This window comes from Heloderma suspectum, chromosome 6 (genome assembly GCF_057233095.1).
Source record: "Heloderma suspectum isolate Gila_16-S chromosome 6, 16-S_ref, whole genome shotgun sequence".
In the NCBI taxonomy this organism is placed as follows: Eukaryota; Metazoa; Chordata; class Lepidosauria; order Squamata; family Helodermatidae; genus Heloderma; species Heloderma suspectum.
In genome coordinates this window covers 86,726,553-86,738,040 of record NC_139463.1, presented here as the reverse complement: position 1 = coordinate 86,738,040, position 11,488 = coordinate 86,726,553, and the positions used below count along the sequence as shown (strand labels likewise).

The 11,488-nt window shown below is 44.3% G+C and overlaps 1 protein-coding gene across 1 annotated transcript; it reads left to right on the top strand.

The window, feature by feature from the left end:
* Positions 1-5,297: 5,297 nt before the first annotated feature.
* On the top strand, positions 5,298-6,197 carry LOC146341712 (vomeronasal type-2 receptor 26-like). The gene has a single exon (XM_084807620.1). It carries the CDS (start codon positions 5,298-5,300, stop codon positions 6,195-6,197), a length of 900 nt encoding a protein of 299 aa, XP_084663746.1.
* The last annotated feature ends 5,291 nt before the right edge of the window (positions 6,198-11,488 follow it).

The window sequence follows — 11,488 nt, the reverse complement described above, 5'->3', positions numbered from 1 at the left end:
GAACATTTACATGAAACTGCTGGGTAAGGTCATCTGGAGATTTGGCCTTGATAATCATAAACATTTAGATGATACCCAGCACTGACTCATTATTTTCTGCTACTCCTGGAGCAGGCAGGCAGGGGGGTGCTTGGGAAGTCTTGAACTGGCTTTGGCATTAGTATTGGACTGGATGGGGGCAAGCAAGCTGAAATCATAATGTAGAAAACATAGAGGTACTGTTGATTGGTGGCACTGATGATCTGGGATTATGTTTATGGCCTGTTTCAGAATAGGTTTGCAGTCCCCCTAACAAACCACTTTGTAGCTTGATGGATGCTCCTGGAGCTAACCTTGCTCTTAGATTGGCAGGTGGTAGCAGAAAACAAGTGTCTTTTATCAGCTTTGGCTGGTATGTCAAAGAGAAATCAGACCTGGATTCAGTCATTCATGAACCATTGTGTGTGGATAACAACAAACTGTGGCAAATTCTTAAAGAGATGGGAGTACCAGACCACCTTACCTGTCTCCTGAGAAACCTGTACGAGGGTCAAGAAGCAGCAGTAAGAACCAGACATGGAACAACCGATTGGTTCAAAATTGAGAAAGGAGTATGACAAGGCTGTATATTGTCGCCCTGCTTATTTAACTTATGTGCAGAGTACATCATGAGAAACGCCGGGCTGGATGAATCACAGGTTGGAATTAAGATTGCCAGGAGAATTATCAACAATCTCAGATGTGCAGACGATACCACTCTAATGGCAGAAAGCGAAGAGGATCCAAAGAGCCTCTTGTTGAGGGTGAAAGAGGAGAGTGCAAAAGCTGGTTTGAAACTCAACATTAAAAAACTAAGATCATGGCATCTGACCCCATCACTTCCTGGCATATAGAAGGGGAAGAAATGGAAGCAGTGACAGATTTTATTTTCTTGGGATCCAAGATCACCACAGATGGTGACTGTAGCCATGAAATTAAAAGACGCTTGCTCCTTGGGAGGAAAGCTATGGCAAACCTAGACAGCATAGTAAGAAGCAGAGACATCACCTGGCTGACAAAGGTTCATATAATCAAAGCTATGGTTTTCCCAGTAGTAATGTATGGCTGTGAGAGCTGGACTATAAGGAAGGCTGAGCGCTGAAGAATTGATGCTTTCGAACTGTGGTGCTGGAGAAGACTCTTACGAGTCCCCTGGACTGCAAGGAGGTCCAATCAGTCAATCCTAAAGGAAATCAACCCTGAGTGCTCATTGGAAGGACAGATACTGAAGCTGAAGCTCCAATATTTTGGCCACCTAATGTGAAGAGAAAACTCTCTGGAAAAGACCCTGATGCTGGGAAAGATTGAAGGCAAAAGGAGAAGGGGACAGCAGAGGATGAGATGGCTAGATAGCATCACTGATGCAATGAATATGAACTTGAGCACACTCCGGGAGAGAGCGGAGGACAGGAAGGCCTGACGTGCTATGGTCCATGGGGTCATGAAGAGTCGGACACAACTTTACGACTGAACAACAATTCTCTCTGTGTGAGGCTGATTTGGGAGATGGTTTGGAAGCATTTGCTGGTTCAAAAATATGGACCAGACTATTAACTGGAGCCAGCAGGCCAGATCATGTCAACCCTGTATTAAGCCATCTTCAATAACTTCACTCTATTATTTCTTTTTGAGTTCAATTCAAGTGCTGGATTTAAATTGTAAATGGTCTGTCTGGGACCAGGATATCTTAAGATCCAGCTCCTCCAACCAACCAGTCTGAACAATGAGTTGACCATTACAGGGCTGTTCCATATCCTGCCCACCCGTTGGGCACCAAAGCTCTGGAATGCCTTCCCAAAGGAGGTCTGCCCACTCCCATCTCTTTACATGTCTTCTGGCAGGCAGTAGAAACTGCTTTATTTTGTATTTGTTTTATTTCAGTGGGCCTCTGGCCCTTTTAATGAGCATTTTGGCTAAGCTAGTTCTCTATTTCTTTATCTTTTGAATCTTTTGATTATATTTATAGATGTTTCAAATGTTGTTGGCCATGGTGGTCAAAGTTTAGATGGTAAAGCAGAGAGTAAATGACTGGAAGTCAATCAGGAAACATTTTCTTGTAATCCAAATGGGGACACAATCCCCACATATTTTCTTTCAGCTCACTTATGGATCATTTTCCCCGGTGCAAGGTGACACAACTCTATTCCCTTCCTTGAACCAGATGGTCCCAAATGAAGCCTATCAGTACATAGGGGTCATCCGCTTACTGAAGCATTTTGGATGGATGTGGGTCGGACTCGTTGCCGTGGATGATGACAATGGAGAAAACTTTTTGCAGACAATACAACCACTGCTTTCCCAGAACGGTATCTGTGATGCCTTCACATTAAGGACTCCAAAACGGGCTTATATGGAGGGGATAGCAGAATCATTGTTAACTCTGCTGGAACAATATCCAGTTCTCTTGGACAGGAAAGCCAATGTATGTTTTGTATATGGGGAACCTCCAACTATGCAGGTTTTGAGAATGTTGCTGTTTACAGCAGAATTATCTCTATCAGCTGCTTTAGGAAAAGTGTGGGTTGTTACATCTCAATGGGAATTTGCGTCACTATCCATTCAAACGATTTGGGATACAGAACCCTTCCATGGTGCTATATCCTTCACAGTTCACTCAAATGAACCACCGGGATTCCAACCATTTCTTCAGATCATAAAACCTTCCTGGTCCAAAGAGGATGGTTTTATCCAGGATTTCTGGGAGCAAGCATTTGGCTGCTCTTTGGGAAGTTCTCATGAGCACAGTCCAATTTGCACGGGAGTGGAGAAACTAGAGAGCATTCCTGCCATTCTGTTTGAAATGAACATGATTGGCCACAGTTATAATGTCTACAATGCTGTCTATGCTGTGGCACATGCTTTGCATGCCAAGTATGTCTCCAGATTCAAACATAACAGATCAACAGAAGGACAGAGGATGGTGTTTCAAAATGTAGAGTCATGGCAGGTAATTAAAACTTAAACACACAAATCTTTTTTTAAAAAAAGTAGATTGGCATATTATCCAGAGAGCCAGTGTGGTGTAGTGGTGAGAGTGTTGGACTGGGAGATCCGGGTTCTAGTCCCCACTTGGCCATGGAAGCTCACTGAGTGACTTTGGGCCAGTCACAGACTCTCAGCCCAACCTACCTCACAGGATTGTTGTTGTGAGGATAAAATGGAGTGGAGGAGGACCATGTAAGCTGCCTTGGGTTCCTTGGAGGAAAAAAGGTGGGATATAAATGCAATGCAATAAAATAAAATAATCCAGACAACGATGGAGCTCTGCCCAATATGACTACACAAAAAATTGCTCCAAAAGCTTTCTCACACATTTTTTCAAATGAATTTGGTGAACTAGTGCCAGTCTTGTGATCAAATATTGAAAGGTTGTTTATATATAATTGTGCTGGGTACCACTGAATTTTAAAACAATAGTTCCTTCCATCTCAAACTCCAAAGGGGGAAATGGCAGCATTCTAGCACAATAAAGCCAATGTATATGCAGTGTCAAATAGATCTAAGAAAGCCAAGACTTTATAACCTTCATTGTAAAGATCTCAGCGCCACTTTATTTTCTCTTTCATCCTAGATCAATAGCTTTCTAAAGAGCATCTTGTTCAACAACAGTGCCGGAGACATTGTGCATTTTGATGAAAATAGAGAATTGGTTGCCGGTTTTGATGTTACAAACTGGGTAACTTTCCCAAATAACTCTTTTGTGAGAGTAAAGGTTGGAAGACTGGAACCTCAGGCTCCTCCAGGCCAGGAATTAACGATTAATGATGACGAAATCATCTGGCATAGAAGCTTTAACCAGGTGAAACGTAGCTGTAGCCTATTAGGGGAAATAGCCATTTCAGACTTCTACCTGTCCTTAAGGTTGAAATTGTGCTGAGTTTCACTGAATTTGGAAACCATAGGTGCTTCCCTTACCTGTAAAGAAGCAAGGCAAAATTATGAGATCTGTAACACAACAGTAACACCTTCCTTGGTCTTATTACAGTGGAACAGACATGTGGTCAATAGACTTTTTCTTAAGGCTTCTCTCCCTTTATGTTTCTGGACAGGTGATGCCCCTTTCTGTTTGCAATGACAATTGCTATCCTGGCTACAGCAAGAAAAAGAAGGAGGGAGAGAAATTTTGTTGCTATGGTTGTGTACTTTGTTCAGAAGGGATGATCACTGACCAGAAGGGTAGGGGACGTAATGCACAGTAGGTCAGCCAACTGGCCATTCAATATTCCAGTTTGACCAGTTCTTCTGATTGATTTCTGATATGCAGAAATCAGGAGGTGATGTTTTTCATGGCAAGGGGATGAACCTCATCACTTGTTCAGTGCTGCCAACCAAACTTTTGTTAAAAGCACAGCTATCCTACAATAGCTGATCTTCAATAAAACTAATATCATAATGTATCTCACAGTCTGTGATCTGGAGGGAATGGGAATGACTTAATTTAACCAAGTTATTTTCCAAAATATCAGTTGGTTTTTCCAGTCAAATCGGTTTTTCCAAGCCCAATCTAAATTTGGAAGCCCTATCAATGGGAACACCACAGATTTTCTACATGCCTGTAAACACTGAATGAAGCTATTCATCGGCTGTTAATACAGTGTATCTCCTTTTAAGATCTGAGAATTGAGCACTACACTCACTACACAAAGTGTATGTCCTTTCCTGCTTTTCTGCTAGATAACTCTAGGTAGCATTATGCAAATACACAGTGAAACGAGAGGTTTCCTTTGCTTTCGCAATTAAATGCTGCAACTGCTGTGCTCCAAAAAATCTAACCAAAACTGTTAGTTAGACACAGAAGCAAAACTGGAGGGTCATGATGTTGTTTAAAAACCCATAAACAACCATGAGTAGGGAGTAATAAGTGCATGATAATAATAATTTTTTAAAAACATGTGTAAAGGAGCCTAATCCTACAAACCAACCAGAAACAGAAGCCTTGGTAAAGTGGCGGGTTAAAAGCCTCATGTACAAAGCCAAATGTGTGTACATAAGCCTGCATGTACATAATGAGCTGATTGTATATTTTTATCCTGTTTACTCTCCCCTCCATCTTCATTCCCCCCCCCACACACACACACCCCTGTATTGCCTGCCCTATGTTGAAATTTGTATTCTAAGCTTCTCAAGGCACAGATCAGACCATTGAGATTGGCAGTGCTAAATAAACAATACTAATACAACAAATAATAGGTGTCATAGTCGAAATGAATAACAGCTGTTTCAAATTAATTTATTGAGGATATTGATCAAAGCCTGGAAATGTTTCTGTTCTTTCAGACATGGATGCCTGTGTCAATTGTCCAGATGACCAACATCCCAACATTGACCAAAGTCAATGCATTCCCAAAGTTCTAAGCTACCTCTCTTACACAGAATCTCTGGGGACCATCTTAGCTATCTTGGCTCTTTCCTCCTCCTTGATCACAACTTTGGTGCTTGGAACCTTTCTGAAGCACCAGGACACCCCCATAGTCAAAGCCAACAACCGGAGCCTCACCTACGTCCTCCTCATCTCTCTCCTTCTTTGCTTCCTCTGCTCCTTGTTGTTCATTGGTCAACCTGGGAAGGTAACCTGCTTTCTCCGACAAACAGGTTTTGGCATCATCTTCTCTGTGGCCCTTTCCTCTGTGTTGGCAAAGACCATCACTGTAATCCTGGTATTCATGGCTACCAAACCAGGATCTGGGATGAGAAAGTGGGTTGGGAAAAGACTGCCGAACTCTATCATCCTTTTCTGCTCCTTTCTTCAAGCAGGAATTTGTACTCTTTGGCTAAGTACGTCGCCTCCATTCCCAGATACAGACATGCACTCGCTGGATGGGAAAATCATACTGGAATGCAATGAGGGCTCAGCTTCCATGTTTTACTGTGTCCTGGGCTATATGGGCTTCCTGGCCACTGTCAGCTTCACTGTGGCTTTCCTAGCCAGGAAGTTACCTGACAGTTTCAATGAAGCCAAATTTATCACCTTCAGCATGTTGGTGTTTTGCAGTGTGTGGGTGTCCTTTGTTCCAACCTACCTGAGCACCAAAGGAAAATATATGGTAGCTGTGGAGATATTCTCCATTTTATGCTCCAGTGCTGGGTTACTAGGTTGCATCTTTTTCCCTAAATGTTACATCATTGTGCTAAGGCCTGAGTTGAATAACAAAGAACAGCTAACAAGGAGGAAAAAGTAAAAGAATATGCTTGCCTCACTATGCTCTTTCTATATGTAGTTCCTTGAACATTTCAGAAAACTATAGTCCCTGTGGTTCACTGTGGGAAACCATGATGGGCAAAAGTGATAATAAAGAAAATAATCTCTCTCCATTATGAACAAACATTGCCCACATTTGAGACCAAAAAAGAAGGAGGTGAGCTTGAGACTGACATGCTGCATTTCCACTCACTCAGTACCTTAAGCCCTGTCTGGCACCTTATAGTGACCTTTAAAGTCACATGGCCACAACTGATTCCTTATCTTCATCCTACCTCTCATACTTGAGCCTTTCCACCCAAGTAGCCCCTCTCAGTGTTAACCAGGGCTCACCCAAGACACGTTGCTGCCTGAGGTGAAGGACAAGCTGGTGCCCCCTCCCCATTCCATATACAGAAGTTGACCGAATGGGGAGATGACTTATTTCAACACTGGAAAAGTGTTCTCCACTGTACCTGAGGCAGCAGGCTAGTTTAGGGGGCACAGATCAAGTTGTGTGGCATATACAGGCCTGTCCTCCCACAGAGGAGAACAGCTAGGGGGTCTGGGAGGAACTGCCAGGAGGCTGCCACTGCTGCACCCCAGCATCTGCCACCTGAGGCGATCACCTCACTTTGCCCAATGGGAGGGCCAGCCCTGGTGTTCACTTCAACGCAACTCTGCAGACTTATCCAGTCCATACCCCACACACACATAGATACTTTGCGGAGGCCAACAGGAAGACCAAAGTTTGGAACATGGGGTAAAATCCAGAATAAGCCCTACTTAAAGTAGACCTATGGAAAGGAATGGGACTCAAGTTAATCGTGTGTAACTGAAATCTCATTCATTTCAATGGGTCTACTCTAAGTAGGACTTACACTGTAGTTACCCCTTGCGTAAAAAGATCCCATTTGACATGAGTTGGTGGGCCATCAGAAGCAAATAAATGGGACAGATGAATGTGTTTTGAGGGAAACCTAGAAGGATCTTTTTATGTGTTAGACTAGATATGTGCAGATTTGTGATTTTGACGCTTAAATCGAGTAAGTGGTTGGTGAATGAGGGGGCACCAGATAGCTGGTTCAGGTGCCTTTGGTCCTGGGGTGAGTAAAGGAGCAACTGTAACTTAACCCTGTGGTAATGGGAGACAGAGACAGCAAAAATGAAATTGCAGGAAGAAAGAAAAATTCAGAGCTGCCTAGGGACAGAAGTGGTTCTATATTTGGGACAAATGGGTCAGGGACACCCCTGCCTGTCCACCCCCCCCCCCACTTATGGCAGAGAGATCACTCAACAAACAGGTACATTTGCTCCAATGTGTAGCTGACAAGTGCCACACATGGTCTTCTACTGTCCTCCACTGGCCCCATCAGACCCACCAGCCACAATGGGCACCAGCCGCCACTGCCTAGCAGCATAGGGTTAGAGCAGGTGAAGGCCATTTGGTGCCTTCCAGATGTTTTGGAATACAACTCCCTTCAGAACAGCTAGCATGGCCAATGGTCAGGAATGCTGGAATTGTAGTGCAAAACATCTGGAGGGCACCAGATTGGGAAAGGCTGGGATAGAAGATTATTGGTTTAATTCAACCCCCTCCCTGGTCCTGGCCATCAGGACTGCTGGCAAGGATGGTATGGGAAGGGGAGTGAGCCCTGGTGGGTGCCTGATTTTAAAAAAAGAGAGAGAGAGCTGGAGTCCTTCCAGCAGGAGGACTCCTATCGCTAACAATCAAAAGATATTGTGCAGCTATTCCATCTTTTCTTCCTTACCAGATTTTTTTCTGGCAAGAGAAAAGATGGAAGAAGTAATAAGAAAACACAGGATGGCTACAAGTAGAGGACAATGACATTTGGAACATAACAACCCACACACCATAGCATCCCATGAACGAGGAAGGCCAATTGCACAATAAAAGCTTCATCTGGAAGCACGCCTAGGCCAGATAGACACCTTGTATCATATCATTACGATCCCATCATGGTAACGCTATATCCCTCTTGTGCATTCTTACCTTGTAGAACACACAAGGACATTTGTTGCGGTATTTTGGATAATGTGGGATAAAAAGCAGGAAATAACACTATGATGGCAATGTATCGAATGTGTAATGTGGCCCAACAGTTATCAGTGCACTTCAATACCGCTATAAAGCAGTAGTGTAGATCTAGCCCTAATGATCACTTCCAGATAGTGAAGCGAAGTGGCACGGCGATAGAGGACAAGCTCCCAAAAAGTCAGCGCACATGTCAAAACTACACATTCCAAAGGATGGAAGCATAGCCCGATGGGCATCTACACATACAAAGACAGAGCTTCTCTTCCATTCCTTTCACACAAAGAAAGAAAAGTCAGGCTTTCTGCAGTCTGAGAGAAGATGGAATAAGCACAAGGAAAACACTGCAAGACCCTGACTGGATGATAATGGTGTCATGTGGTTGGAAAAAGTGAGTGAATGAAGACTGGCCATTCTGGAGTAAATAGACGATAATACACCTTTGTGTGTGTGTGTGTGTGTGTCTTATCTCGCTGGGGAGAGCGGGGGACACTAGATTATTGGCGAGGGGAAGCAGCCACTTGTAAATTTGCCTTAGAAGGGAGAGCAGTCAGTGGCCTTGAAGTTGCCCATCAGCAGTCAGCACATGGTCAGTGTTCCCCACTATGGTGAGATGTGTTATATTTCTGTTTAAATTATAGCTATTTCTAATATTATATATGCAAATGGTATGCAAATTGGTGCCCTCTCTTTTGGTGATGCAAACGGCCACTCTACCACCGACCTACCACTCGCTTCTGACAATGTAAAAAGCCTTTAAAAGGGAGGTGTGTGATGGCATGGGCAAATCCTTAAAAAATGGCTGAGTCATATGAACTGGCTGTGATAAAACTGGCCATGATTTAAAACACTTATACATACACACATGCACACACAATGGTCGGATGAGAAAAGGGACAAAGAAATGTTTAGCAGGGTGGGGGAACACTAGGTTATAGAGGAGGGGAGGCAGCTGCATGTAAATTTGCCTTGTTTATTCAACTCACAAAATTCAATTTGCTTTAGCACATGGTTTGAATGGACATAGCACAAAGTACTCGCTGCCTTCACCATACGAGCAGCCTAGCAGGGTCAAAAGTGAGACTGACCCAAGTTGGAAAGCCTTGATAAAACTTTCTGATATGTATTGAGACAACAGCCCAAAGCTCTGTTCTAACTTAGTGAGCGGCATTGGCTGCAACCTGTGTTTACCTGAACGCTGTTCTTGCCATTTAGTGCTCGCTCCCAAAGGGGCATCTCCCGAAAGTGCAAAGCCTACAATTAGGTCTAATTGCCACAGGCTGATCCAGCCAGTGTAATTACAGGTCACATCAGGCACACAAGCTCACTTTGGAACAAACTTTGCCAAGCAAATCGACTTGGCAAAGTTTGTTCCAAAGTTAGATTGCACTAGTATGGAGGAAGATGCTACATGCAAAGAAACCAACTTGACACTCAAGCAACAAATGTCATACCCGGTGGCCAAAGGCAAACACAGAAGTGTCCAGGGTAAAGCTGGCTGATGTTTCACTCTTCCCCCAGTGCTCTCAGGGCTGGCCCAAGGCATTTTGCTGCCTGAGGTGAAGGACAAAATGGCTCTCCCCCCACCCCCATCCTACATTCAGTGTACAGAAGCAAACTACACTGGAAGTTGAAACTCATTTCAGTACTGGTGACAGGACAGCATCCACCACACCTGAGGGCAGCGGCAAGCTCGCTTAGGGGGTGCAGGGCAGGCCTTGTCACACACACAGCTCTGTTGTCCAACAGAAGGGACTGGCCGGGACTCAGGAGGAATCAAGGCTCTTGTCACTGCTGCCCTCCACATACACAGCCAGCTGCCCGGTTCATTTTTTTGCAGCCTTTTTTTCCCCTTAGGACAGGTTGTGTTCCATCTCTAGTTTCTGCTTTTGTCCACACCTCTGAATACAAACTCCAGTATAAGAAACCACCCTCAGGGCCGGCCGTACCTCAGCCGATGGGTTTCCATGATCATGAATGGCAGAATGAGCCACAATGGCTTCCCCCCACCTCCCACGCATGCCGGTTGTGTGCTGGGGGGGATTGGCATAATTACCCTTAGCAGAGCTAAGGTGGTTTGTTGCTGTGGGTAAAAAACCACCCAGAACCCTACAACATCCCATGGGTTCTGGGTGGCTTTTTACACACAGCAACAAGCCACCCTGGGTTCGCACAATGTGAGAAGCTCCTCTGCCAAGCTGCGCTGGATTCGCATAAGACGGCAAGCTGTGCTGCTGAGGGTAATTTTGCTAATCCCCCCCCCAGCACGTTACTGGCATGGCATGGAGGAAATAAGCCATTGTGGCTTATTTCCCCCTCCATGATCATGTGAACCCAGTCAGCATCTGCCACCTGAGCCAGCTCCTTACTCTGCCTAATGGTAGGGCCAGCCCTGAGGGCGGTTTCTTATACTAGAATTTGTATTCAGAGCTGCAGACAAAAGAAGGGACTAGAGATGGAACAAAACCTGTCCAAAGATAAAAGGATTTTTTTAATGATTTTTTAAAAAATGAATAGAGTTGCAAGATAGGTAGGTAGATAGATTTTACTTTTAAAGAGCTGCATGAGTACCAGTGTTCCTAAACACGTATCCATCTGTATACTAAAATTTTGGGTTTAAATTTAAATACAAGCTCCAACATTCCTCAGGCCATTTGGGGGTAGGTGGGGGATTAAAGATTCATCATAGTTACTATCAAATAGCGTCCCTAAATGGAGATAAGTATATTACACCAGCAGCAATCACTTTTTTGAGGTTATCGGTTTTTCCAAAGCACTACTACAGGAGCACTTTTAAACAAACTTTTCAAAGCAGTTTGAGTGACGGCCCTGGCAAAATAGGGAGAAAATAACTAAGTGATGGGAGAAATCAGCCCCATGAATTATGAGGAACAGTACAAAGGGATAATGCCAGACTTTAAATAAGGGAGCTCATAATGCAAATCCCGCCCGCCAAAGGATCTGGCCTCATTTCAAGTCAGCTCCAAACCCCTTTGACTTGACCCCAACTTCAACTGAGTTTTTAACCCCGCCTACACTGCTGACCCTTTCCATGTGTGCCCTTACAACATTTCCCAGAATCCTTTGCAGCATGTAGGGTGAGCTTCCCCAACCTGGTACCCTCCAGGTATTTTGGACTTCAACTCCGATCAGCACGAGCCAACATGGAGAATGGTCTGGAATGCTGGGAGTTGTAGTCCAAAACATCTGGATGGCACCAGGTTGGGGAAGGCTGA